Source organism: Clinocottus analis, unplaced genomic scaffold, assembly GCF_023055335.1.
Source record: "Clinocottus analis isolate CAN_PGR_092001 unplaced genomic scaffold, fCliAna1.0.p SCAF_20, whole genome shotgun sequence".
Lineage (NCBI taxonomy): Eukaryota > Metazoa > Chordata > Actinopteri > Perciformes > Cottidae > Clinocottus > Clinocottus analis.
In genome coordinates this window covers 10,944,187-10,969,420 of record NW_027175932.1, presented here as the reverse complement: position 1 = coordinate 10,969,420, position 25,234 = coordinate 10,944,187, and the positions used below count along the sequence as shown (strand labels likewise).

The 25,234-nt window shown below is 46.1% G+C and overlaps 3 protein-coding genes across 5 annotated transcripts in view; 2 read left to right on the top strand and 1 right to left on the bottom strand.

The window, feature by feature from the left end:
- LOC137791642 (proton myo-inositol cotransporter) overlaps positions 1-7,558 on the top strand; it is a 51,083-nt gene extending 43,525 nt beyond the window's left edge. Inside the window, exons 5-10 of the mRNA XM_068586742.1 lie at positions 1,167-1,330; positions 1,414-1,534; positions 3,473-3,598; positions 3,760-3,878; positions 4,040-4,192; positions 5,085-7,558. Coding sequence (XP_068442843.1) covers positions 1,167-1,330; positions 1,414-1,534; positions 3,473-3,598; positions 3,760-3,878; positions 4,040-4,192; positions 5,085-5,311 — 910 coding nt within the window. The 3' untranslated portion in view covers positions 5,312-7,558. The remainder of the gene's footprint in view (positions 1-1,166; positions 1,331-1,413; positions 1,535-3,472; positions 3,599-3,759; positions 3,879-4,039; positions 4,193-5,084) is intronic.
- Positions 7,559-7,567: 9 nt separating this feature from the next.
- On the bottom strand, positions 7,568-13,501 carry LOC137791641 (uncharacterized). 3 transcript variants are annotated; one of them, XM_068586739.1, is made up of 15 exons: positions 13,242-13,501; positions 13,117-13,156; positions 12,866-13,013; positions 12,415-12,547; positions 12,080-12,137; positions 11,240-11,351; positions 11,056-11,144; positions 10,274-10,401; positions 10,018-10,184; positions 9,675-9,723; positions 9,536-9,587; positions 9,241-9,268; positions 9,029-9,162; positions 8,074-8,773; positions 7,568-7,932 (listed from the first exon to the last, which is right to left on the bottom strand). In XM_068586739.1, the coding sequence occupies exons 1-15, from the start codon at positions 13,262-13,264 to the stop codon at positions 7,745-7,747; spliced, it is 2,049 nt and encodes a 682-aa protein (XP_068442840.1). In that variant the 5' UTR covers positions 13,265-13,501; the 3' UTR covers positions 7,568-7,744. The 3 variants fall into 3 exon arrangements, with proteins under 3 accessions (XP_068442840.1, XP_068442841.1, XP_068442842.1); XM_068586740.1 differs by having other exon boundaries at positions 9,029-9,126; positions 13,242-13,500; XM_068586741.1 differs by having other exon boundaries at positions 9,029-9,123; positions 13,242-13,500.
- A 431-nt stretch (positions 13,502-13,932) lies between these two features.
- On the top strand, positions 13,933-24,975 carry LOC137791428 (ATP-binding cassette sub-family D member 2-like). Its single transcript, XM_068586382.1, has 10 exons — positions 13,933-15,066; positions 15,501-15,681; positions 16,102-16,223; positions 20,182-20,344; positions 21,018-21,112; positions 21,767-21,912; positions 22,902-23,047; positions 24,039-24,123; positions 24,489-24,614; positions 24,771-24,975. Exons 1-10 carry the CDS (start codon positions 14,122-14,124, stop codon positions 24,973-24,975), a joined length of 2,214 nt encoding a protein of 737 aa, XP_068442483.1. The 5' UTR covers positions 13,933-14,121.
- The last annotated feature ends 259 nt before the right edge of the window (positions 24,976-25,234 follow it).

Genomic DNA, 25,234 nt, shown 5'->3' with positions numbered 1-25,234 from the left:
TGACTCGGCAGAAATCTGTTCCCAAGGCCGCCTTTTGCCCGGCAAACAGCAAATTCACTTTCCTGTTACTAGAAAAACAACTTAACCCTTTTTCTCAAGAGGACTCTGAGTATAGCGGGGGGCCAGAGGATGGATATACTCAGGAATTAGACAGCCCCCCCCCCCCCCCATTGAGTGTCCTTTTGGGGGCTTTTTAAGTGATATTTAAGATGCTTTTAACACAAGAAGTTTTGGCGCAGTGGTCAGAAAGAATTAGTTGTTTTTGTAGGCTTTTAGTCACTGTGTGTGTGTGTGTGTGTGTGTGTGTGTGTGTGTGTGTGTGTGTGTGTGTGTGTGTGTGTGTGTGTGTGTGCGCGTGCTGTAATCAGTAGGATGCAGGGCTGGAGATGGAACACAGCAGGCTGCACTGCTGAGAACAGAAATAGTGTTTTTACTCCTGCTGCTGCTCCAAAATCAACTCATTTCTTTTGTGTGAGTGTGTTTTTGAGTGTGTTCGCACGCATATATTTGTATCTATGTGTGTGTGTCCCTTCAGCACACTCATTGGCTGATCCATCTATGGGTTTCGCACGTGGATAATAAAGCCGTCCGTAACTTTTTATCACCCTGAACAGAGCCCTCGCAGGTGTGTGCGTCTGTTCAGCCGTCATGTTTTCGTGCCTTTATCTTTGTCACACAATATCATAATTGAAGTTGGAAACGGACGCCGTGCAGCTGTTGACCGCAGTCTGGTTTGAGCCTTGTTGATGATGATTGGAGGTAATCTGCCTACGTGGAGCAACATGGTGCCAGAGTATAATTATTCTGTATGAGACCAGGGGGGTAAGAGCCATTGAAAGTGACTGGTGAGAGTCTATTTATAGCAGATCCTCACATGAGTGGCTGGTGCTCCAGCAGAGAGGCTGTGATTGGTGGATGAGGGTTTTGCTCTCAAGATGAGAGATTCTGTTTGGTTGTATGTTCATTTTTCAGAATATCGCTTTGAAACCTGTGTATTATTACTGCAAACATATTTATGTATTTTAATAAATGTGGAAGAGGTGATACTGATTCATCACCTTTAGTAAACGTTGAGGTTTAATTGCCAAGTTGTAATAAACCAGAAGGGTCCTTTCTGTCTTGCTAGTCTTTGACTGGACAAATCCTTCTGTCTCCGTGTCCCACAGGTACTACAGCGCCACCATCCTGCAGATGTCCGGGGTGCGGGACGACAGGCTGGCGATCTGGCTGGCCGGACTCGCCACGCTCACCAACTTCCTGTTCACCCTGCTGGGCGTGTGGCTGGTGGAGAGAGTGGGCCGCAGGAAGCTCACCTTGGGCAGCATCATAGGTCAGTCCTTTAAAAAAATGTCCACGATGTCCACCGGCGGTCATTTCCCTGCAATGTTCACGTGGTTGTGATTCTCTGGACAGGGACATGTTTGAGCTTGAGTCTGCTGGCCATCGGTTTCCTGATGACCTCCCAGCACAGTCCTCCTGTCACCTTCCACCCATTAGACCCATCAATGGCCAACTCCACCTGCTCCAAATACCAGTAAGTACATACTCGTCATTTAGCTCCCATCGATCTACCGCGGCTGCCACTGGCTCCTCCGCCATGAAACAATGAACATCTCCCTTCATTACAACCCATGAGCAAATATACTAATTAAAAAAACTATATGTTCTCTACTCATGACTTGAAATTACTCCCACGGCTAATCGCCATCTCAATTAGCGATTAGCTGATTTATTCTCGTCCCCCCAGCTCTTGGCTGGGGTTCGTCATTATGACACATTGTGCACAGGTCTAGAAGGAAGCAGAGAGCGACGCCAAGACCCCCATTCACCGCAGAGCACGTCTGCTCTTTGCAAAAGCACTCAACGCTTTGCCGTGTCGGAATATCAAATCCAGAAGAGCACCTTCGGTGGTGGATAAAACGCGTCTAAAAGAAAATTTCGCCCCGAAGATATTATGCAAGCGTTCCCGCGTACATTGATGCCGAGGTGAGGACGAACGCCAGGATGTACGTACGTACGTACACGCAGGTCGGATTCGTGCCCTTTCCTCACTGGAAAGCTCATATATTATTGAAGACAACATTAATTCTGTGTTTCCTCCGATTGATTTATGAGCAACAGGGTAAAACAATGGGTCGCCACAGCAGCGGCACTGCAAACACGGCGAGTTAAACTCTGTCCCCGTCTTTTGCGCCTTAACAATGCTCCGCTCCTTTGGGACTCAATCAGCTGCTATTCACTTCATCGTCGCCCACAAAAGGGCAAACGCACGCTCCCGGGGGCCGAGGCCGCGCTGCTTTCCGCGCGAGCCAGAGATCAGATGCCTTTGTGTCCCAATTTACTCTCACTTCCACGAGACGAGGCTCGTGTGCGCCGGCGCTCTTTCATCAGAAACAACAAACAACGCCTAATGGACTTACTGTCCAGCGCCCACGCACGCCGCCGCACGCAAACACACAGGTAATTTGAAGGGATGAGTGCTTTTACCGCGCTGTAGTGGCTTCATTGAGTTCACTTTACTCCGACGCGAGCCCACATATCCCCTCACTGACCACGGCACCAGAGCCACCACAGGCCTCTCGCGCTCTTTGTGGGCGGGACGTCCTTTTAGGGGTCCGCAGGTGGGGGATGCACACATGATGCCACGCGAGAAGACACGCAAGTGGATGAGCCGCATTTTCTTTTGTTGTGTATCGTGGCGCTAATAAGTCAAGTGTCACGACGTTCAAACGTATGAAAATGGTACAAAGAGAAGCTGCTAGTGTTAGCCTACACTCTGGTATAGGAGTCAGATCTCCGAAGCTTTGCACTGCGGAACTTTGCGAACAACAAAACAACCCTATATATAGGGTATTTATATAAAAAGACCAACATAATAGACATTTTCAAACGGCAACGTTGCTCGTCCCTCACTGTTTCCCTCTGCCTCCCCTCCGGTACTAATACAAGGCTTTATTTTCCTCTACTTGACCTCAGTGTGAAATCCAAGCAAGGTGCCCTGCACACAAAGAGGCTGCAGCCGGCAGAAAATAGACTATCTGAAACAAGACGCACATTTCATGCACCTCCATCAGGATCACAACAACAACAACAACAACAACAACAACAACAACAACAAATCTGACGGCGCTGCGATGTGCCCTTGTGAATAAAACGGCTCATCACATAACAGACTGGAGCACAAAGGCACAGATAAAACAGAGGGATAGACATGTAATACAGTTAATCCCGCACCATTTGTATTGTGCTTTTGATTTATCACTTCCTGCATGCGGGGAACAGTCCTTACATTAATTTAATTCGGGTAATGAGGCACGTCTCAATTAGAGGGGGTGGAACGCCGCTTTCTGTTACAGCCCCGTCTTGTGAAGCAGTAGAGGCGGACATGCATATGTTTAGAGTTGGAGTGCTACTCCGTACCGTTCTCCAAGTGCCATTTGATGGTGTTGAGTCTCTGCCGTTTGTCTCGCAGGCTGTGTGAGCCGTGCATGCTGGACCCCGGGTGTGGCTTCTGCTACCGCGAGAACGCCTCGGCGCTGCTCGCCTCCTCCTGCGTGCCGGTCGATAAGGCCTCCACCGAGCAAGCGGCATGGGGCAGGTGAGTCACGGGCCGGCCGCGTGAGTAAGTGAGTGTTGGGGATGTAAGGGGGGGGGGGGGGGGGGCTGCCGCGCTGTGGTGGGAGAGAACACGTTGGCAACACATGGTCTGAATATGGATTTACGTTTTGGTTGATGATGACATTGTGTGCCTGTTTCCAGATGCTCCAACAGCAGCCTGATGAGAGATCAGACCTTCTGGGCCTACAACTACTGTCCCACCTCCTACTCCTGGCTGGTGTTACTGGGTCTGATCCTCTACCTGGCTGCGTTCGCTCCAGGTACACCTGTCATTCCAGTGGCACTAAAACGTGTTGTTTTTGTTCACGTTGCTATGCTAATGAGAGCGGTCCTCCTTCTACATCCCTGTAAATACCTCTCTCACCACGAGGTCCATGAAGGCTGTCAACCCGTGTGTCCGTTCTCTCATAACCTCTCTCAGGGATGGGCCCAATGCCGTGGACCATCAACTCTGAGATCTACCCGCTGTGGGCGAGGAGCACGGGCAACGCCTGCGCAGCCGGAGTCAACTGGACCTTCAACATCCTGGTGTCGCTCACCTTCCTGCACCTGGCTCAGTACTTCACCTACTATGGTTAGTGTCTGGAGCTGCAGAGCTATGGAACCAATTAGAGCTTTGAATCTTTGATTTTTTTTTTGTTGTTGTGTGGAGAATATCCAATTTCAATCAGACTCAACACTCCTGTCGGCAACAGTTACCGCCAGCCACCGATGCCGTCAGCCCTCGACCCACTGCGCCTTCTGCAAACTCTCTCTCAGTCGATCTTGTGCAACTTACATCCTGCCCATACGTCGAAAGCAGCGGCTGATTGATACCCTGAAGTGTTTCCAACCTTTGCTCCATCCATACCTCCTCATCGGGGTGGCTCAACAGCAGGTTTCTCCTCAGACAGGAAGGAACTGACCTTTCGCGGCGTATGGCAACGATCCATCAGAAGGTGGAGGGGGGGGTGGGAGGGGGCATCCTGAGATGCAGCGGGTTAATGATCGACCCGCGTTCCGGTTTATAAGAATCGTTTGCCGAGAACGAAGAAAAGGCGTAAAAGCCTGGGAAATATAAATCACAATGATGCTGCTGTAGAACAAATGCACTTTGAAATATCGTTCTACTTTGACAGAGAGAGAATAGAGGTCACAGCGGTCAGGAAATCTCATTAAACCTCTCACTCTGTGTCTCTGTATGTACTCGTATATCCATGCTTGTGTCTCTTTGTGGCAGGAGATTGTTGCCGTAAAGTTATCCTATGGTGACGGGGAACCTGAAAGTAATAATTCAAACCCGTTCATTTGTCAGCACACAAACACACACTTTCCTTGGAGGTGTGTGTGCAGCCAGCATGCGACATCACCTGGCGTCGGGATCAGCTGTCGGCACCAGTGTTTCTTTTCTTTTCCTCGTGTCGATGAGTGAAAAACGTCCGTGTGTTCCCGGCGTAACGCTGTGTTCTTTGATCTCGCCTCCCCAGGAGCTTTCTTCCTCTACTCCAGCATGGCTTTGCTGGGTTTCTTCTTCATCTACGGCTGCCTGCCGGAGACCAAAGGCCGCCGCCTTGAGGAGATCGAAGCGCTGTTCGAAAACCAGCTCTGCTCCTGCGGCGCCTCCGATTCGGACGAGGGGCGGCAGGTCGAGTACATCCGAGTCAAAGGCTCAAACTACCATCTATCGGACAACGACGCGTCCGACGTGGACTAGGGAGTGTGGGGGGGCGGGGACTGAGGGCTTGGTTAGCTTCGGTGATTACCTAAACATGCAGAGTGAAATGTAATGTTTGTTTTTTTTTATGTGTGAGCTGAGGAGCCAGCGGTGGTTAGGAGTTAGGAATCACAGTTTCAAAGGCCTTTTCGCTAGGATCGGGACGAGAGCGCGTTCACTTCCAATTCAGTCAAAGCGACGACGAGCCAACGACACGTCGGCCTGTTCTCTGAATTCGGGGCGAACCGGAGTCAAACCTGCCGAATTTTCAACCATGCACTACAAATATCTAAACTACGACGGGCTTAGAAACCTTTTCCACGCATCACGGACCGAGTGAAACACACGACTGTTGAACACGCATGTACAAACAAGCAAGCGGCATTCCTCTCTCGTGAAGTACCGGCAACGACGACGTGCTTTTACAAAATAAGAGGCTGCAGCTCGGTGTCAGTGAGATGTGTTCCTAATATTTTGTACATTCGTTGACTAAATAGAATTCATGATTTACATACGACGTTGTGCAGTGTGAAAAGTCAAACTCCGCCATCACACAGCAGCACGCCAGGATACATTTCCACTGAGGAAAGTTCTAGTGAACGTGGTCTTGAGCGCCGGGCTTTTTGCATCCACAAAACTTGTGTTGCCACAGCAGCAGCTGTGACACATCCCCCCCCCTCCTCCCCCTCCTCCATCGTACCATTATGCCTTTCTCTATGACACACGTCTCAGTTCCATGTCGTTGAAGCTTGTAGCGTAGCGCACTAGTGTCAGTCCCTCACCTGATGGCAGTCTTCGTTTGTGGTATATTTTTATGAGAAGCAAACACCAGAGATGTACAGAGTATATTGTCCAAGTTTAGAAAACTGGTATTGTCAGTTGGTGCCTAAATAAAACTCTTCAATCTAGTAGCACTGAAAGGAATACAAGTTATCTCTCTATTGTTTGTGTTTATTTATTGAAATGTTATTTTTGCAACAAAGTATTGCTTCTGCATTGTCTCCGTTTGCTCTGTAACTACGGAGAGGACGGCCTGCACACCTTCACGAGGACCCCGTGTGATAGACACAGACTGAGGTCAGCTGGTTTTACACTGAGACTTGACTTGTATTCAAAGTATTCCTTTCCATCCCACACATGATATTATTAGTGCCTGTGTATTGTGAAGGTCCATAATGACCGATTTTCAGTCCAAATCCCTGAAGTGGATGTATTACAAATGTTATTAGATCTACATAGCTTTTTATTTAAATTAATGTATTATTTGACATGTATTTGTATTTCACATGTGATGAATGTAATTCTTTTTTTTTTTTTTACCATGATTTCATGTATGTTTGTCTTCCTCCATAGCCTTATGTACAAATAGCAGAGCATATCATTCACATGGTTCTCCAGTTGGCTTTAGCGTAGTTTGCCGAAGTTGTTTTGTAATGATCGTGTGAGGTGGCACCTTGTTAAGTCAAACACACATAGGTTTCTATTGCAGCAACAACAAAAACTGTTTGGAAAATAGACCACGGAGTAACTTTGTGTATTGAAACAAAACCAGTAAATAACGCATTGACAGGCTGCTCTGTTACTGCTGTCATTTTTGACTCGTGGGTCCGAACCCATCATGAATTACGAATAGAATACCTCTTTTTAATAACCTTTTCAAACAAGAAGCCGCTCGTCAAACGCCGCGGCGCCATGCAATGACACTTTCAGTGACCCGTCAAAGTTGTTGGGGAGAAAAGCAGCTGACTACGATTTCAAAATGTGAAGGTCTCGTTTTATGTTCCATTTTCATTTGACCTGCGGTGAGCTGTCTTCAAACCACGCGAGCTAGTTTTGTACTGGAAGTATTATTACAGGTCAAGAAAAACGCACACAGATGCAGCTCCATCACACAGATTGTGTAATGATACTTGTGTTGACCGAAATATTTAGCCTGATTGTTTCAGCTGTTCATCCAGTTGTGTTAACACCGGTCCTCTGCCGCGGTGCGAGGGACGTTCAATGTGTCCTTCTGGTGTAATGGTTGCAATTTTTTCCCCTATGTGAACCAATTATGTGTGTTCCTACAGTTTACGAGGAACTACAAAAATACCAATTAAAAAAAAAAAAGAGTGCTGTATAGTATATTTGATTATTGTTCGAGCTGTATATGTTTTGCTAGAGTTTATATTCTATATAAAAAAAAGTGGATATCTTCATGAAATCTTAACACTTGAATATGTATATGGAGAAAGAAATAAACTTATGAATCGGAGCAACGCTTTGTGGCTTTATTTCACTGTGTCTCTTTGAACAAACACTGAGAATATATGTGTGTGGTTTCTATGCTTAAAGCTAACTTTTAAATATTAAATAATGCTTTGGATAAAAAAGCAGACGCATGCACTGAACAGGCATGAACAGGTTCCTGCTTGTTTCCTCCATTCCTCCGCTTTACTTCGTCACTTCCTTCTTCTGTTTGAGCAGGAGCAAAATGTCAGCTATTTCCTGAAGAGTCTCGGCCTCTTTGGAGAGTCCATGAGCCCCAGATGTGACCTCCTCCGTCGCGTCATTTGAAACATTCACCAGACGGCCATTTTCTTGTTGCCCTCTCTCATCCCTGCCCTCTCTCTTCTTCTCTCCTGAATCAGAAACAGCATAGAACATCAACAAACTACCCGTGTTCCCTTTCTGTATTTGTCAGAGGAATTTGCAGCATTTAAAGATTAAAGGGTGTGAATATGAACCTTTATCTTCCTTTAGTGACAGCGTCTTTCACCAACCTGTTATCTCTCCGCCATCAGTCGCGCTCAGAGCGTCTAGAAAGGGGTTTATGGGTCTCTGCAGGATCACTCGGCCATCACTGCACTTGTTTATGAAGCTGCTGCCTGAACCAGCAACGAATGGCTCCTTGGATTGCTTCTTGGTCCAGGGCGTGTGCTTCTCTCCACTCCACCACTTGCCTGATGAAGGTGTGTGAGCTCTTGGCTCTGCAGCGGTGTCAGTTTGCCTCCTTGTGGCTGGATGCTGCAACGACACATCGACAGGTGGCCGGCAGGAGTTGAGCCCACCACCGGCTCCTGCAGCCGCGCTGCACTGAGTCGAGACGTCGCACGTCTCAGCGGTGACGTTGCCGACAGTTTGAGTTCCCGCGTCCCGCGTTCCAGCGGATGTTTTCCTCCACGCGCACAGCTCTGAGCTCTGACTTTGAGCTGCAGGGGATGCAAACTGAGGAGTGTTGCTTCCCGTCTGCTGGACGGGACTTCCCCAGGCTTTGACTTGGAACACTGCGTTCCCCACAGCTTCCTGATTTTCTCTGAAGAGCATTCTGGGCTTCAGGAGCGGGGTGATAGGCCTGGGTTTGGCGTGCCTTTGTTTCCCACTCCCCTGTGAGACCATGAAGGAGTCGAGGCTGTCGGCACAAAAGGCTCGGTCCACATGCGAGGAGGCAGAATGAAGACGTGGCTGACAGCATTCTTCATCCTAAAACACAGTTAGAAAAGAAATGTAGGATATGACTATTGCTGACAGGTGTTGATTGGAGGAGTGTTTGTCTGCCTGCATGATGATATGTTCTGTCACAGTGATGGTATACACTCTGAGTTTAATCAAAAACCACTCAGTATGTGGTGCAATATTTAAACTAAACTCTACTGTGGCTTTGACTTAATCCTGAGGGGACTCAGCAGTCTGTGTGACAGCAAGATGGACAAAACGTGGAGGTGTAACTTAACTTACGTCATCTGAGTCTGAACTGGGGTGACCTCCGCTACAAGAGTAACTTGACGAGTATTCACAGCCATTCATGTGGCCGCCGTTGTGCTCGAGACATGCTGCTGCGGCAGTGAAGAAACCCCCCCCGCCCAACACATCTATTCAATTCATTGTCTTTTCTCGGGCACAGACACAATAAATGGGTGGCTTAATTGGAGAGGCGAAGGGGAACTTACAAAAGTTCCCGTCAGTGCAGTTGGAGAGCTGTGAATGAAACAGAATTAACATGTAAAACTGCAACTGCCCACTTCAGAGGTGCAGAGCAGACTCGTGTGTTCCTCCATCAGGATGCAGGAAGCAGTGAGAAGCTCCACACGACAACTCCTACTGATAACGGGAGACAATTCATTTTCTGAATTGACCAGATGATTTTTATCTTTTTCATTCTTTTTATAAATTCAGTTTGGGTTTTCACGGCAGTTACAAACTCCACCACCTGGTGGCAATAAAAGGCTGACTCGGCACACTCACGTGTATTTTGTGGTTTCCCTCCACTTCCATGTAATGTGAGTCTGGGACAGTTCTGACAGGGAGGAGGAAAAATAAGACGACATAAAAACAAAACTATTACATGTCAGTGATTTAGTTTTGACTGTGTGTTAACACCTACTGTGCTGTTGAAGATGCCGCTGCTGACGTCCCTCTCCCAAAATGTGAGTCTGGAATCGAAGTATCATAAGATAAAATAAGGGTAATCCTTTATTAGTCCCGCAGTAGGGAAATTGCAGGATTACAGCAGCAGTGCACACCAGAGACACACAGTAAAATAAAAAAGTAATACAAATAAACAGTAGAAACAGCAATAAAAACTGTAAAGAAGAAAAAAGAATCCACAACAGCAATATTACGTACCGACCGAATAAAAATGTGTTTATATTGAATACAGTTAAAGTCATGCTAACCTCAAAAGGAAGGTCACTGTGGTTGTGTGAAAAGTTTCAATCAGTATTCACCTTCTCCTTCACAGTCTTCTGTGCTGAAGCCCCAAAAGACATCACCCTGAAACTGCTGCTCAGTTTCTGACTGGTTGAAAGTGAGCTCCAACATGGGCTCCTTGTCCTCTAATTGGCCGAGGGAGAAGGAGGCCTCATGTCCTGCTTGGTCCCAGGCCCCTGTGTTGCTGTGATGACACACACATATGCATGTTGGTGCTTACAAAATGGCAGAGAGAGAGGAAATAGTTTATTGAAATTCTCGTGTCATTCTCACTCTGGCTCTGGACTTCTAAACAGCCCTCGGGCTGCTGTGGGGGTCTCCAGTTGGTAGAGGGGTGGGTTTGGTTTACAGGACCAAGGGATGCTGTCCGTCATGTCTCTGGGCTGGGAGTAAGGCTGGAACTAGCAAAATAAAATCAGTTTGGATATTAAAGTAGCATCATATTTGGGAAGACGCAGTCACATATTTATAATCAATCACTCATAGTTAGCGCCCAGCAACAGCTGCTATTGGTCAGGGACCAAAGACGAGTCTAAAGTACTACTGCTGTCATGTCTGCCGACATAGAGAAGTAGGTCTAGCCCTCATCTTTTCATTGTTGCTTATATCATACAAATGCTACAAATACATGTTGATTGTTTTGTTGAATTAAGCAGTGATTTACGGATGTGTTCTGTAGACTTCAAAACTAGATTCAGGTAGTGACGCTGTCCACTCTGTGCCTTTGAATTAACAGACATTATTGAAAACAAAAGCTTTCCTCCGGTGACATTTGATGCGGCAGTTTGCACTCTTACCTTTAATTGAGGTGTGCATTTGTTACATAAGCAAAATGTTACTTTACGGTGAATTGCAAAGTGTTGAACACTGATCATTTTGTCTTTGACAACACAACATAAAGCTCATTGGAAGCTTCTTATTGTAATTTGCACATTGTACACAGTAAGTAAGGCATATGAAGCAACATGTGGAGTTGAAAGTCCCCATGTCTGTGTGCATAATCTGATTTTATTAATGTGGAATAAAAACTAAAAACGATATCGTCTCTTCATTACCTCGGTGTGGCCCAGTCCTGTGGTGTCCCAGACGGGAGGGAGCTGTGTCTGGCTTCTCTGCTGGAGGTTCAGCTGCAGGGGAAATATTCCTGAGGAAACCAGTTTGACTTGCATATTTAAAATGCATAATCACCATTGTGTAATGTAATTTCTCAGTGTATGATCTAAATAAAAAAAACACCACCTTGGCCTGAAGCTGATGAGGTTGAGGAGAAGGGGCTGAGGGGGTCGGTCATGGGCGGCAGGTAGTCAGACGCGCTGTTGTCTGAGAAAGCTGACTCCATCACTGGTGACAGCTGGGGGCCAGAAGAGTAAGTGTCTTTTTTAACCATTTTATTCCATTATCCAAACCGCTAAACCTATTTAGGATCTTGAGAGAGCTGAAGCCAATCCCAGCTAACATTGGACGAAGGCAGGGTTCACCCGAGACAGGTTGCTGGTTTATTGCACACCTATAGAGACAGACAACCAGTCTCACGTTCACACCTACAGGCATGTGTTAGAGTCTACCATTAAGCTAAGCTGCATGTCTTTGGACTGTGGGAGGGAACCCATGCTGCCACAGGGAGAACTTGCAAACTCTACACAGAAGGCCCGCCCAGGATTGGGGATTGAACCGGGTCGCCTCTTGCTGTGAGGTGACAGTGCAGCCACCAAACCACCATGCAGCTGTCTTTTAAACCCCTTACACCTAATTCTCCTAAGATGAACCACCATTAAGATAACATTTAAATAGTCACATATATATATATATATATATATATATATATATATATATATATATATATATATATATATATATATATATATATATATATATATATATACACATATATATATATATATAACCTGCATGTCTTTAAATTGTGGGAGGAGGCTTGTGGACCTAAGACACAAACACACAAGGGGAGAACATGCAAACTCCACATCAAAGGGCCCAATCCGGCCCATGCGAGTTGATCCAAGAACCCTGCTGGCTTGTGAGACGGCCCCCCAAAAAAGTGCAATATAAAAAGCGACTAACCTGCCCGCACTTGAAGCCTGGAGGAATAACATGCTTTCTTTTTCTCTGTTCTTGAGCACTAGACATTGACACAGGATATACACAATGAATGTTGGTAAGGCATTTGGTGTTAATGCATTCGGTGATGGGCTGCAAGATACTGGCTTTATCTGGCTAAAAAAACTACTTATTGTTCCTTTAATTCACAGGCCCTGCAGGACTTAGCACTTGAATACAATGTTTTAAAGTCAGTATCTATCACTCGGAGATAAGCATGCAGTTTGGGAATTACATTTAATTTAAGGGGGATGCTGACAAAATCCCATGTGACAATACAACCCATATTCCAGTTGTACCTGTACTGATGCTCGCCCTCAACCAGACTCAGCTGTGATGGAGAGCAGGGGCTCATTGGGAGTACCAGGGGCTCGTTTCTCTTGTGCTTTGACCCTCTTTTATAGCTGCCAAGAACTGGCACTTTTGGAGGATCTGAAAAACACATTGTTGACTGATATCATTTTGCATATTGGGAGTATGATGAGCACTTACATTGGTGAATTTGTCATCACATATAGATGAGACACAGATAATTCCTATTTTAACAATGGTATTTGATGTTGTCCTATTTGGAATATACTTTAATTGCATGTACCTTCTGATTCGGATACATAATGTTAACTAGCTTTCAGACATTCATTGCCATTCATTATTCTCCTGAACTGATTTTTCCTCCCGTTTAGCTACTTTAGTTTGATTTTTTTTTTTTACTTTGACTTATAATTTAAACAACTAGTTTGTGTTTCTCACCTTTAATTTCTTTCCGAGCAGCGATCTGGTTGACGATGAACAAAGTCACCAGGTCCATACTCCCAGAGGCTGTGCCTTGAGGGGATGCTTGCACAGCCATCCCCAAGTTCTTCATCTTGTGTTGCATTTTACTCCTTTCAAAAAACTCCTGGGGGAGAAAAAGCAGCAACACCAGAACAGTTAAGCTCGACGTATTTAGAGTTTAAATGCTTGGACTTTTAAAGTTGTGGACGGGAATTGAGCTGTCACACCCTTTGTTTTTTTGCATCATTCTTCGCCACAAACCGGTTCCTGCAATTAAAAACGTCACAACGTTAACGTGACATGGTTTAACTCGTCTGTTCATTGAAAGAGGACGTAAACGCTCCTCTCTTACCTCTTACCCCCGACCCAGTTCATCCCCAGCGCCTGTAACGGCGAACCAACCGACGCTTCAGTGTGGTGAAAACTGCCCTCACGTTAGTAACGTCAGTTAGCTTAATGGTTCACGTTACTACCGAGGCTGTTGCTTCAAATACAGAGAGATGCGCGAGGAACAACCACGTCTAGTATCCTTCCACGCGCCACTTGGAGGCGTCAATTCATGTGTATTCACCAAGCTCTGAATGCGAATAAACTATATACAACTAACTATATGTAGTCACTGTGGCTTCCAACAATACATTTTCCCCGGATACAAAGTCTCTTTATGATTTGAAAAAAAAAAAGAAAAAGATATATATATATATATATATATATATATATATATATATATATATATATATATATATATATATATATATATATATATATATTTCATGTTTTACAGTAGTTACAGAATACTTAGTCACGTACGTCACGCGACCAATCGCCGTCTCGTGCCGGGGGCGCGACCAATGAAAAATGAGTGAGCGCTCAAAGGCGGAAGTAAGAACCGTCGGGAACAAAAAGTACACTAAGTCCGGAAGTTAGAGGACTTAACTTGTCAAAATAAAAGCCCAGGTCTGATGACGCGGCCCATGTATCCTCCTACTGTGGGGAAAGTTGACCTTGAGTTTTATTTTGACATCTACAAACCGGAAGTACACGGAGTGTCGTCTGTCGCAGTTGACACTGGTACAGAAAAAGAGCAGGATGTAGCGGTACATGTATCGGACTCGCTTCATATCAACCCAACCAACTGAAGTCCGTCTCTCTTTTTATGTCGACGCGGTGAGTCGGGGTTTGGGGGATGGGTAGCGCGAGGATCGCCGGCAGAGACGAGTAACGTTTGAAAAATGTCCAACATCCTCGATGCGGCGTCCAGAGTAAAATGGGACCGCACGGCTGCAGCGAAGCGAGCCGTGTTTCTCGCGGCGGCTGCTTACGGCGTCAAAACACTGTACCCCATCATCCGCAGGCAGCTCGGCAAAAACAAAGACCCCGGGAGTAACCCCCGGGTGTCAAAGGCGGAGAACGGCTCCACCTGTTTGGCAAAGACGCAGACAAGCGCCGCGGTGCACAAGAAGGCATCCCCCGGGGTAAATGCGGAATTTTTCAAGCAGATCCTCGAACTTGTTAAAATCCTCTTCCCCAGGCTCGTGTCCAAGGAGCTCGGTTTGCTCTGCTTGCACTCGGTGGCGCTCATATCGAGGACGTTTCTGTCTATTTACGTGGCCAGCTTGGACGGGAAGATCGTCAAAACCATAGTGGAGAAGGAACCCAAGAGCTTCATCTTCCAGCTGATGAAATGGCTCCTCATCGCCATCCCGGCCACGTTCGTCAACAGCGTCATCCGGTACCTGGAGTGCAAGCTGGCTCTGGCCTTCCGCACGCGGCTGGTGGACCATGCCTACCGGACCTACTTCACCGACCAGACCTACTACAAAGTCAGCAACATGGACGGGAGGCTCGCCAACCCGGACCAGTCGCTCACGGAGGACGTGATGATGTTCTCCCAGTCGGTGGCCCACCTGTACTCGAACCTCACCAAGCCGATCCTGGACGTGGTGCTCACCTCCTACACGCTGATCCAGACCGCCAGGTCCCGGGGCGCCAACGCCAGCGGGCCCACCCTGCTGGCCGGGCTGGTGGTCTTCATCACGGCCAAGGTGCTGCGGGCCTGCTCGCCCAAGTTTGGCAAACTGGTGGCCGAGGAGGCTCACAGGAAGGGCTACCTGCGCTACGTTCACTCCAGGATCATTGCCAATGCGGAGGAGATCGCTTTCTACAGGGGACACAAGGTATGGAGGTGGAGGTGGAGGTGGGGATATGGAGGTGGCAGCTATTGCAGCAATGTTACTGACAACGATGATGGATGATGAGGAGAAATACAACCATAAAAGTAGATCCTTGTTCTATGTTAATGGATGTTTCTCAGTATTACATTACATGTATGTTATGTTACCGTCTTGAAAAGGTCAACACTTCATTTTTTAATTTATATAACCTCCATTCCAACCTTTGCACTTTGAAGTGAAATTCAGTGATAAACGTCAGATATGAAGATTATCTTGATGGCCCACAGGGTCCATATATGTCATAACACTCATTCGTGAGTGTAATCAAATGGACAATCACACAATTAGGCCAGTCGTTGAGGACTTCAGTCTAACACAGGCAGAAAGTGACAACATTGCGTGTGTGTGTGCGTGTGTGATGCGTCGATCCTTCGCAGGTGGAGATGCGTCAGCTGCAGAAGTGCTACCGGGCCCTGGCGGACCAGATGCACCTGATCCTATCCAAGCGTCTCTGGTACATCATGGTGGAGCAGTTCCTCATGAAGTACGTGTGGAGCGCCTGCGGCCTCGTCATGGTGGCCGTGCCGATCATCACAGCGACCGGCTTCGCCGACAACAGTAAGGAGGCCTCAAGGTGCCCCAAAATTAAATAAAAAAAACCTGTAAATGCCACTATGATGGTTTTTCATTCCGTCACTCTGTGGTGGAAGCACATTTCACAGGGCACACAACATGTCATCAGCATTTCTTCAAACCAAACAGTGTCTGCCTCCTCCTCAAGCAGCAGGAGCTGATGTGTGGGAACAGTAGCCGCCTCCCACACCTCTCTGGTGACATTGCAATTGCACCAAAAACAAAGCTACTACCGAGTCCCTTTGTCCTCTGATGAGCACTACTGCTGATATTTAAATAGCTTATTTCCATGGCCTTCTCCTGCTCGTGGGTACACGCGTGAGCGTACGTCATCAACGGGCTCACAGGATGCAGAGTTAAAACCTGCTTGTCTCATTCTCTTACCCCGCCTTTGTCTCCCTCTAGAAACCGCAGACGGGCAAACGCATGTGATGGTGAGCGAGAGGACGGAGGCTTTCACCACCGCCCGCAACCTGTTGGCCTCTGGTGCTGACGCCATCGAGAGGATCATGTCCTCCTACAAGGAGGTGAGGACACGGCCGGAGGTTGATGTAACTTTTGCGTGTCTTTTGTGTCCTCAGTTGGTATGGCGGGAGCTCTCTCCGGCTGTGCTCACGAGGATTTGCTATGGTCATGTAAATCTGGCTTTTATTGTGCCGTTTGGTATCTTTTGAATGATGTTGTAAAACTATAAAGGGCTTCGCGCTCCCACGTCTCTTGTTTGAAGCTGAACGCAATTGGCTGATTAATCGATGGTCAGTTGATCATCAAGTCATTTTTTAAACAGATGTCAAACATTGCCTGGTTCCAGCTTCTTTAATCTTTTTTTTTTAAATATCTTTGAGTTGTGGATTTTTCTCTGACATAACAGAGCATTTGAAGGCCTCTGGGGTATTGCGATGAGATTACATTTTTGATTTTTTTCGGGGGGGGGCTTTTAATAGAACTGACGATTCACTGATTAATCAAAAACATTTGTTGTATTTTATCATTTCTAATATAAATGGTTGATGGAGCACCATCACGCCACGGACAGTTGCGTGAGCGTGGTCGGGTCCCTTCGTTGGCTCAGGGTTAAATGGAGAAGCGGTCCAACAGATGGGGGGGGAATGTGGGGAGATGAATACACAACTTGGCCGAACGATATCGACGTACCGTGCAGCATCTCCCGTCCGTGTGACGCTCACCGTGCATGCACCGGGATCTGTTCGGGTCCTGGCTGAATGAGCAAAGAATCGCCAAATGAAAGGCCTCGTTCATTGAGGGCCAAATCCCTGATCTCTCGCTGCATTTTAATCCCCCCCAGAACTTAGCAAGACTCATTCATGCATTCTCTCTCTCTCTCTCTCTCTCTCTCTCTCTCTCTCTCTCTCTCTCTTCTCTCTCTCTCTCTCTCTCTCTCTCTCTCTCTCTCTCTCTCTCTCTCTCTCTCTCTCTCTCTCTCTCTCTCTCTCTCTCTCTCTCTCTCTCTCTCTCTCTCTCTCTCTCTCTCTCTCTCTCTCTCTCTCTCTGGCTGCATGTTGTGCTTCATAAGAGGATTTGGCTGCAGCACACTGTGTTGCAGTACAGCCGGTTTCTGTGTTTTGGGATGTTCTTCATCCTAGCTCGTCAGTCATTTCCTCAGTAACAACACGTGTGTTGTTTGAGCATGAATCAGGAAAACTTGTGGTAAAGAGGAAGAAATTCAATTTTTTTTTTGAAAAGTGCTGGCGGGCTGCTGTCAGCTTCCTTGAGTGTGAGTGTGTTTCCTCAAAACACACACAGACACGCGCACGACCAATCTTACAAATCCCACAGACAATCACTGGTAATGTGCAGAGTAGGTGGCAGAGCGACTGACGTCTCTTTGGAAGTCTCTAGCTCGGCGCAGCGTCCCTGGAGGATACATGTTTTAGCCTGCCTTTCGGCTCTGGTCTTTAGTGTGTGTGTGTGTGTGTGTGTGTTAAGTACAGTGTTGTTGTCACGTGTGCAGCAGTCATCAAGCCTCCGCACGCAACGCCCAGAGATCTGTGAGCATGCAATTTAACAGGCAACACATTCCTGAAGCTGCATGCGCTGCTCACGCCTCCAAACACTCACAGGACAGTGTGCGTGTATTTGTTTGTTGTGTGAGCCAGCGGTGAGACGGGCCTGCAACGTCACAGTTTGTCGACTCATCTTGAAGACTGTTTTTCCTTTTGTTCTTCAAGAGCCTGTTTTTTGCCCGTCTGGAATTGAGCTCTCCCTAATCGCTTTCAGTGGTTAATGTTGTTTCCTTTTTAGTTTTTTATCAGTGTTAACAGTTGGCAATCAACAATTGGAAAAGGGGGTCTCAAAATCCAAAATACTGTTCAACAAAAAGCTTTGCAAGACACTGTTTTAAGAGCAACTTGTGTTTGTCTTGAGAGATCAACAAGGTAACTTAGATCTAATCACGGGGGAAAAATGAACACGGAAACCTTTTTATAGGCATCAATTCTTCGAGATTTAATCTCTGTGCGTGTGTGTGTGTGAGCGTATGTATGAGTGTGTGTTTGTGTGTCCCTCCCATGGGGCTTAGCCTAGCTGTGAATAATCTTCCATCTGTTGCTCTTACAGTCTGCACTTCTGCATCTCTTTCTCACTTTCCTTTTCGACATGTGCTCCAACGCTTTTTAGGTCAGGACTGGTCAGATGTTATGGATGATGGATCCCTATCATTTCAGAGTAGGGCAGTCCAGTAATTATATTACTTTATTCTGTACTGATGGTGATTGGCTTGTGGGAGTTGTAAAGCAGGCAGCCATCTCAGTAAACCTAGATCATTTCCATGCATCTGTGAAGTCGTTATCAATGATAAAATGATCGATTATCAAAGTGATGATCAGTTACTTTCAGCATCACACTTGTGGATCTATTTCCAGCAGCTGTGGAAATATGTTGGGAGATAACAGACGAACAAAGCTGACTAACAGGAAGCAGAAAAGCGCTGCGTGTTTACGTCACATTCAACAGTGGAGATGTTCAATTGAAAACAAAATCCGACAACATCTGTCCCGTCTCCTCATGACAAAAGTGACGACACTGTTTTTCAATACATGTTTCGTAATGGCTGATCCTGCTAGAATACCGTAAAATACCAAAAAATATCAAGCTGTTGATGCTCTTTTAACCATGTTTCCGTCATCATTTCTTTTCACAAGAACACACAATCAGTTCTACACTCTCTTCTCATCCGTCCCTCCCTTTTTGGAAAGGTTTTATTTAATTTGTGGTTTGCTGTCTCTCTTCTTTTGAGCTAGTCACATCTCTAAAGCCCCACCTGGTGTCCAGGAATTCCCAGAAGTGATGTTTGTTGTTTAATATAATCAAGCTGTGTCAACAGCCTGCATTGTCTCACTGCAGGGTGCAGCACTAAAGCAAGAGAGAGATTTTTCTTTTTTTCTTCCATGTTTATTTGATTGTTTCATCGGTTAGATATCTATTGACCTCCTTTTTCCTTTTATACCTTAATGCATTTTATGTTTATCCTGATTGTGAATATACTTCTTCATTCACCCATCACTTAATGGTCGTCACACATTGTGTGCGTGCTCACCCTACAAACTGTAAACAAACACAGAAGAACTCACAAATCTGAGCGACTATAACTGACCCAAGAGCAGCATCCACTCCAAACAGCATATCCACAGCAGCAGCAGCCTCTTGGTGACGTCTGAGTTCGCACTATTAAACACTGTGGTGTGCACACTAAAACACTGAAGCGGTGGTTCCCCGCCTTTGTGATTTAATTAATCCATTATGTTGAGTTATTTTAACTATTATTCCATTATTTATAAGCTATTTAAACTGTTAATTCTATCCTTTAGCAATCCCTATTCATTACTTTAAACTAACTGTTTCAGCAATATATCCGTCACGTTTCGCTAGCTGTTTCAACCTTTTAGCTATTCGTTATTTTTAGCTATTCGTTATTTTTAGCTATTCGTTATTTTTAGTTAAACAATAAAAAATTCATAGCTTTAAGCTAATTTTCTAAACCATCGAGCTATCATTATTATTAGCTAACAGTTTTTTAAAATTTTTATCCTCACTTTAAGCTAACTATTTCCACCATTTTAGCTATGCATGAATTGACGCTAAGCTAACTTGTTTCAATAATATGACTCAAGCTAACTATTTCAACCATTTAGCGATCCATGATTTGATGCTAAGCGAACTGTTTCAATAATATGACACTTCAGCTAACATTTTTCCTTATTTTTAGATGCTTCGACAGTTTATCCGTTAAGTTTAGCAAACTCTTTGTAGAGTTTACTTCATGCTATCGATTGGAAACGGTTATCCATTGCCTTTAGCTAGCTGCCAACGTGTCAAATAAGTTCATACACCCCCCCTGCTTTAACACACACACACACACACACACACACACACACACACACACACACAGAGTCTGTGACCTGTGTCATCTTCCTCTGACATTACGCGGTGGTAACTCTTGACCCTTTTTTTGTTTGCTGGGAACAGGTGACAGAGCTGGCAGGCTACACCGCACGGGTCCACAACATGTTTTTGGTCTTTGAGGACGTCCAGAAGGGCATTTACAAGCGCTCCTCTTTGTCGGCCACGACCGGAGCTGAGAAGAAGAACAAGCCTGGGATGCACATAGATGGACCCCTGGAGATAAAGGGTAGGCCTGACCTGGTGTACGCACGCTCTGGCCTACTTCTGTATTAAAATACACCCGAAAGAGAGAACTGTTACTATGTTGGGCAAACGTTTACCACTTCTGCTGTCTGTAGCAGGAAGTGAGCTAAAGGCTTTGGTCGGTTAGTTACATTACATATTTTGATGACTTGCATGAACAGCACCAACTCATGTCAGTGTGACATCCACCGTTTATTTTCAAGCCCACTGTCCACAATTCCTTTTTCTTCAATACTTGATTGTGAAATGAGTCATTATATCACAGTCAACATGAGCAAACAACAGTTTTCAGACTCACTTTGTGTCCAAAGTTTAGGCAATGAGCCAACCTCTTATCTGGGGCAACTTGCATCAGTGTCATAAATTCCTCGATCACCAGAGGGATAATATTACACACAATCCTCAAGGTCAAAGGTTAGACTATTGCACATATATCCTTGAGTAAATACCCGATTGACCCCACGAAACTCCTGTTAGAGAGCGCAGTTGAGCTTAGAGATAAGTGAAGTGGTAAAGAGGGATTGTTTTGCAGTAGTAGTATTATCCCATTCATATCCATGCTTATGGATCAACAAGTCTAATCCTCAACCTCTGCTCTCATTCAGCGTCATTCTAATTTTCTCCCGCCATCTTTCTCTTTTCTTTTCTGTGTTCAGGTGAAGTATTCGACGTGGAAAAGGGCATCGTGTGCGAGAATGTCCCAATTATTACGCCGAATGGGGACGTCGTAGTGTCTTGCCTGAACGTTAAGGTAAGACCGCTCCGCTCCCGTCTTCTGTAATCTGACATTTCGCCCATTCATGTTTCCTGAAGTGTTTGCATGTGCCCAGCTTCGGCTGTTTTATTGACATTCCTGAAGAGCCCTTTGTGGCCTCAACTAGCGCTAGCAGCTCATGCTATCATCCCTCAGCGAAGGCTGCACCCATCTGGTAGTGAGTGCTGATTCGAGGTTTATACACCTGCTGACATTGAGCTGGTAGATAGCAGGGGAATCTGTTGAGTTTGTGCTAATACCCACAAGTATCAGACTATTATGTAAAAGGTCATCTGCCCGACGCTAAGCTACTCCTCATGGTGTAAATGCATTTGATTACAGTGTGTGACGGCTTGCGAAACACAAAGAAGCAGACTGTATGCTACCCTGTTAGCTGCAGGCAACCTGGAGGCATTCAGAATAGATTCAGAGAGAGGACAGATGTGTGTTCACTCTGAGGAGATGTTTTGCCACTGTGTTGTCATCTCTGATCTCCTGCGTGACTTGTGAAGTCGTCATATGCTGTCTGTCAATACGCTTCCCGCCCACTGATGCTTCCTATCCTTTTCGGCGCTTTATGTCTTGATGTCGTCTGAATTACACTGTGGGCTGACTCATCTTAAAAGGGGATTAATAGATTCTTTATTTCAGGTGGAAGAGGGCATGCATCTGTTGATCACGGGGCCTAACGGCTGTGGGAAAAGCTCTCTGTTCCGGATCCTCAGCGGCTTGTGGCCCGTCTACGGCGGCCGCCTCTACAAACCCTCTCCTCAACATTTGTTCTACATTCCTCAGAGGTACACACACATAAACAGACACATTGTTCTATAAATATACCACAGAGGTGAGTTGTGATAAAAGGGCTTCATTATTGTACTGGTGAACCCTGCTCGTAATCTAATCCATTGTAACAAAACCTGCGTGTGTGTGTGTGTGTGTGTGTGTGTGTGTGTGTGTGGCCGACAAAGAGAAACCAGAGCTTTGGCCACAGTGAAATATTTACCACCCAGAAAAGGCTCGACATACCTGCAATTACAATCATTTCTTTGTTGTACTTTCCCCAACATTGCATTCATTTGACAGTAATTTGAGTGTCATCAGTGTCCCAGAGTCAGCCATGTGTGCCCACATCTCCTGCTCCAGTGATTTGAACTGAAAGGCTGCTGGGATTACGCCACTGCTGACCTTTTTTAGGAATATAAATGTACCTGATGTTTCAGCCAGTCGAATATTAATTGGCTCCCATTTAAAAATATTTTAATCTTTTGACTCATTTCTACTCCCAAAATAAGCTATTTGAATATTTTTTTATACTTGAATAAAAAAGAGACGATAATCCGCTGTTTCATGGATGAAAACATTTGTTAACTGCAGCCACAAACTACCCAAAGCGTTGAAACGTGTCGACGACACAGGAGGAGGATCGCGGTGTCAAGATGAGCGATTAATCCATTGAAGTAGCAGGAGGACTGAAGCGAACCCAAAACACAAACCATCAAACGTAATCTTACCCGCGGTCGCTTGGAGCTGCTGACTCCCTGCTGACTCCCCCCGTAGAGCGGTGAATATTTTATACACGCCATGAGACGGCCACCTGGCAGCTGTAACGGATACAACAGAAGTGTAACGGGCGTCTTTCTCTCTTAGTTTGTGTTCTTAAACGTGTTCCCTTTTGTACACACACACACACTTTGTCAGCTTTGTGGAGCACTTAATGAAATGAGGGGTTAGCGAGGAAACAGTCAGTGGATAAATTGTGTGTGTGTGTGTGTGTGTGTTTCTCCAGGCCCTACATGTCCATTGGTTCACTGCGGGACCAGGTGATCTACCCGGACTCGGCGGAGGACATGGCTTCCAGAGGCTTCAGTGACAAGGACCTGGACACCATCTTGGACATTGTCAACCTCTACCACATTGTCACCAGAGAAGGAGGTGGGGCAGTAATGAAGGCAACGTACCGAGTGTTTTCATCGGAAAATAGGAGATTGAAGATTTAAGAAAAAACTAAATAGCTCGGGTAACACTTTCTGACAACTAAAACCCTCCTTAAACTAGACAAGCTAACCATCGAGCGGACTAGACCAAATAACTGGACAAAACCAGACCAATGAACCATCATCTAGTACAAATAATCACAAGGCAAATTAAGACTATTGAGTACTGGACAATAGGTGAGATTTTTATCTTCATCCCGCAGCATAAAAGTTTTAAAAAATGTATTGATTATTCATTGAAATGCTCGCAAAAACATTTCGCCCTGCACAGCTGATCTGCCGTGCCGCTTTGCTGGTGCTTTTTTGAGATCAAACAAGCTCGGTTTTGTATGTGTTACACACCTGGGTATTACTTGTATTGCCTCAACTTGAAGTGTGCGATTAATTGGCAGCTGCTCTCCTCTCATTACCAAACAAACAGGCCTATTGTTGCGAGCCGAGCACTCTGCGGAGCTGCAAAACGGGGTTTAACTTATGAATGGCTGCACTGTGAAAGTGTTGACAAAAGTCCTGATCGCGATCGAACTCGCACATTTCTGGCAGTCACGGATCATCTGTCGCGGATGTTGGAACACATGCAGTATAAGTCTTTGAGAAAAGTTACACAAAAAAGTTGTCCGCAGTCTGCACCTAGACTGGTTAAACCTTCTTAAGAAAACATCTCGCCTCTGTTCCTCTCCTTTTGTAATGACTGCTGGCATGACGGCCACATAGAAACAGTCTGCATAACCTGTCTGTTTACATTTTGGCTCTACATGACATTGTTCCAAAGGTATTTTTAATTACCTCTTTGTGTAAACGACCTAATGTGATCCAGATTTCCCCTGTCGTGCTCTGAATCTACATCTTCGCCCTCATAAAGACAAAGTAATGGTTGCTCTCAACGTTTTTTAAATACATGGTCGTGTCATGTCCTCTTTTGCACTCAGGCTGGGATGCTGAGCTGGACTGGAAGGACGTGTTGTCAGGAGGCGAGAAGCAGAGGATGGGCATGGCGCGCATGTTCTACCACAAGTAAGGCGCAGCGTTTTGCTGTCATTGCACTAATTCATCATCATCCGCCGCCGCCAGCTGCACGCTGTGTTTACTTCTAGTTGGAGCGGAGCAGCTAGCGTGGCTCGTGGCCGTCTTGTGTCACAGTGTAATCGACTGTTTTTAAGAGTGCAAAATGATTGATTGAACAGCAGAATGAGCCAGACGTTCAATACTACTGTTTCTTTTCACGGTTACACGTCATATTCATCAAAGCCTTTATCTGAAAGACCTTAAAACCAACAGTGGTTAGCATTCTAACTGAGCATCTCGCTGATTAAACAATCTCCTGAGTCGCTCACCGGCCGGACTGCAAACATTAAAACAATGTCCACTGTGTTTACCAGGCCTAAATATGCGCTGCTGGATGAGTGCACCAGCGCCGTGAGCATTGACGTGGAGGGGAAGATCTTCCAGGCCGCGAAGGACGCCGGCATCTCGCTGCTCTCCATCACACACAGACCCTCCCTGTGGTAAGACGCTGCCCGCCGTTGATTTTCTAGTCCAGATTGTTTTTACATTTTCTTGAAATGCGCACACCGAATTAAGAAATAGGGGGGGAACTGCAGGGAGGCACACGTTGGTCCGTCTCCCACTTGACGTCCTTCCCGCTCTTCTTCACCTTGCAGGAAGTACCACACCCACCTGCTGCAGTTCGACGGGGAGGGAGGCTGGCGCTTCGAGCAGCTGGACTCTGCGACGCGTCTCTCCCTCACCGAGGAGAAGCAGCGGCTGGAGACGCAGCTCGCCGGCATTCCCGAGATGCAGCATCGCCTCAACGAGCTCTGCAAGATCCTCGGAGACGACTCTGTCCTCAAAACAGCCGAGGAGTGAGAGGAAGGGGAGGGGAGGTGGGAGGGAAGAGGCCCCGAGGGAGGGGGGGGGGGGGAAGAGTCAATAGGGGGAGGGAAGAAGGCGGGGTGGGAGAGAAGAGAGCGTACGGGACAAAGAAGCAATGAAATAATAAGAAATCTGTCGGGGGTTTGTTGGTTTTATCTATCTTTGCTTGTTTATATTTTCCCTCTCGCTCTGAGCCTCTTCTCTTAAAGCAAGAGAGGCTCTTAATGCCAGTCTTTCCAGCTCTCCTTCCCTC